The sequence below is a fragment of the Grammomys surdaster genome, unplaced genomic scaffold (genome assembly GCF_004785775.1).
Source record: "Grammomys surdaster isolate TR1022 unplaced genomic scaffold, NIH_TR_1.0 186, whole genome shotgun sequence".
Classification (NCBI taxonomy): domain Eukaryota; kingdom Metazoa; phylum Chordata; class Mammalia; order Rodentia; family Muridae; genus Grammomys; species Grammomys surdaster.
The window spans coordinates 7,663,687-7,666,748 of NW_021604631.1; the positions used below are offsets into that span (position 1 = coordinate 7,663,687).

Below are 3,062 nucleotides of genomic sequence, written 5' to 3' on the forward strand. Positions count from 1 at the left end.
AAAGCTTATTGCTATGTAGAGGAAGATAGTCTTGGAAATTAGAATAAAAGAAGTTGTTAGCTCTGTGAGAGTAAACCTCACTTTTAATCCCAAACACATGCTCAGATATTCTAAAATGAGCGTAAAGTTCACAAATTATATGAATCAAAGCTATTTTAGCAAATGCTTTATAACTATAAATATTTGTATATTGATCTACTAAAAAAATAACAGGCTGAAGGCTAGGTTACAGCTTAATGATAGCAGCACTTGGTTCAATCTCCAAGACTATAAAACAAAACACTACTAACAATAGTTGAGTAATCTATATAGAATCCACTCAGTTACAAATGGCAGCTACTCAGAATCTTAATATCCTCTGTGAACCACCCACAGTCTGATGTGGAAAACGTTTATTACAGAATCGTTTGAATTGCTTGTTGTTTTCAGATTGCTAAAGCCCACAGTGAAGATGGTATCCAAGGCAGCCCTAAGGCTTGAGCATTTGGCAGGAGTGCTTCACTCCGTCTCTGAAGGCCTCTATGAATTTGTCATTTCGAAGAGTGAAGATGAAAGGATTCAGAAAGGGGGTCACCACCAACACCAGCAGTGACGCCACCCTGTTGTACTCTGCTGCCTGTGTCTGCTTGAGTTTCACATAGAGGAACAAGCAGCTGCCGTAGCCAATCACAACATAGGTGAAGTGGGAGGCACAGGTAGAGAAGGCTTTCCTCCTGCCAGAGGCTGAGCGAATCTTGAGGATGGTGGAGATGATGTAGGTGTAGGAGATAATTGTAAGGATCATGGAGCCAATGATAATGAAAACAGCCATTAAAAACAGAATAAACTCTGTGAAAAGGGTGTTTTCACAGGAAAGCTTGAACAACTGTCCCCGGTCACAGTAGAAATGATCTATTAGGTTTGACTTGCAGAAGGTAAGCTGAAATGTGGCATAGACTGGCCATATTTGAAAGAGGAAACCAACTACCCATGACACAGTTACCATCCAGGTACAAGTATGGCTGCTCATGATGACACTGTATCTCAAAGGGTTACAAACAGCCACATACCGGTCCACTGCCATCACCCCTATTAATATTAACTCTGAGCTCCCCAAAGAAAGGTACAAATACAGTTGTATGCAACATGCAGACAATGATATTATCTGTGTCTGTAGAAGTAGCCCCTGGAGCATATAAGGGACAGCAACGGATGTGATGAGGACCTCCATGACAGAGAGGTGGCCAAGGAAAAAGTACATGGGAGACTGCAGACGTTTGTCAGCATGGACTACTACGATGATGAGCATATTTCCCAATATTGTCACTGAGTACAAGAGAAGAAAGGTTGCAAAAAGGATATGACGTAGTTCTTTGGCGCCAGGAAAACCTAACAGAAAAAATTCTGTGGCGCTAGAGTAGTTTGCCAACATTTGGCTCTGGGCACTTGTCAGTATGCACTCTAAAGAAAATGGAGAGAGAACACTGCTTGTCATTTCATATTATGAATAATGTGATCCAGTCATGTGCAGTACAATGGCTAGGGCAGAATCAAAGGAGACAGACAACAAAAGACAAGTGCTTTTTCTTATGTGAAAGTTACAATGTCAATCTGAATGCGGGATTCAATAATTAGATATCAGGGAGAGTTAGATATTTGGAGGGTGTTCTTAAGGAAGGGAAGTTGGATTTGAAGAGTGAATAATACATGCAAATATAAAAAATTCTACTAAAATCCATTAATTTATTCAACTTAGCAGATGTTCATGTATACTAAGAATGCAAGGAGTAGATACCATTCTTTATTGTGAATATACTCTCCTCCTGTTCATAAGTTCTCCATGACAATAAAAGATTCATGCTGTCCTATTTCTATACACAGCTGGTGATAACAGTTTTTCCAAACCCTGAAGAATATTGAACTGGACAAAAAATGGTCTCAGTAATCAACACCACATTATAGCCATTAAAACCTATCAACAGGCACTCTTCTGTTCCTGTGCACAGTTCCTAAGTATCCATCTTTGACTCTAAGCATCCAATGAGTGTGCTTCTTAGGCCACGTAAGGCTCTTTGTTATTATTATTATTATTAGCTCATGTCATCTGCAATATCCTAATTATCATATCTGGTGAGTGTATTCTGTTTTATGGATTGCTGCTCTAGCACTGTGTGTCAGAGGAAACTTCTGTGGAATACTCTCAGAGATGTTTAGTTCCTGTGTTTCTCCAGAATGTACATTCCATTTACCCTCCTGTAAAGAGTCTGTTTTGCCCATTGTCATGGCTGTGGTTGGTGAGGATGTGGTATGGAACTGTGCGGATGATTGAGAATGAGGCTGAGGATCATGACTCAGTTTCCCCCAGTCCATTGTCTGGCTTGTTCCCTGAGTGGACAGTGTCTTCCTCCATCCTACTCTTGGGAAAAAAAGTCTCCCTTGTTTCTCCCTCAGTAAATCTGTCTCTGCAGAGGATTAAACAAGAGCTAGAATTTATCAAGTAAGGCCATCCTTCTCCAAGACTTTAATGCTTGTAATCACCAGAAAGACAGAAGGAGGATCCAGAAAAAGGATCTAGAAGAGGCCTTTAGATCCTCAACTTCTATTCATCTTATGCTTTCCTTATGTTGACCTGATGAACAGGAGGCTTTGGGTCCAAGTAATATCCCTTTTTTATGAGAGCTGAACATTCTAGAAAAGAGCCAAAGCGTTCATCCATGAAACCTAGTCCACTTCGGTCTTACAAAAGATAGATGGTTATGATCTCGGTATAATAATTCTAAGAAATCATCTCTGAGCAAACATTCCTTCTCTAGTCATGCTTTGCTGCATGAGTCATATGAGAAATTTAATTTTCTACCGGTCACTAGTATGCAATAGCAAGGAGTTCAGCCCCTTAAGATTTGGGGTCTATTTTTTGTAGTCTTTAGGTCGTTCCTAAGGTCCAGGCTTAAGAGGTTATTTTGCACTGCTACTTCTAAAAGAACACATAGTGCCTTTTATTTGGGTTAGTAAGATTCCTTATGCTGTCTGCTCTTACACTTGAAGTTGAACACCAAGTCCTGTTTGTGTTTACTTGTCTCACC

General features: G+C 40.1%; 1 protein-coding gene across 1 annotated transcript; it reads right to left on the reverse strand.

The window, feature by feature from the left end:
• Nucleotides 1–469: 469 nt before the first annotated feature.
• LOC114622003 (putative olfactory receptor 9A1) lies at nt 470–1,411 on the reverse strand. Its single transcript, XM_028768339.1, has one exon. The coding sequence runs from the start codon at nt 1,409–1,411 to the stop codon at nt 470–472; it is 942 nt and encodes a 313-aa protein (XP_028624172.1).
• Between the last annotated feature and the right edge of the window lie 1,651 nt (nt 1,412–3,062).

Excerpts from the sequence above, each read along its gene's own strand:
- LOC114622003 (XM_028768339.1), bottom strand. The coding sequence starts at position 1,411 with ATGTTGGCAAACTACTCTAGCGCCACAGAATTTTTTCTGTTAGGTTTT.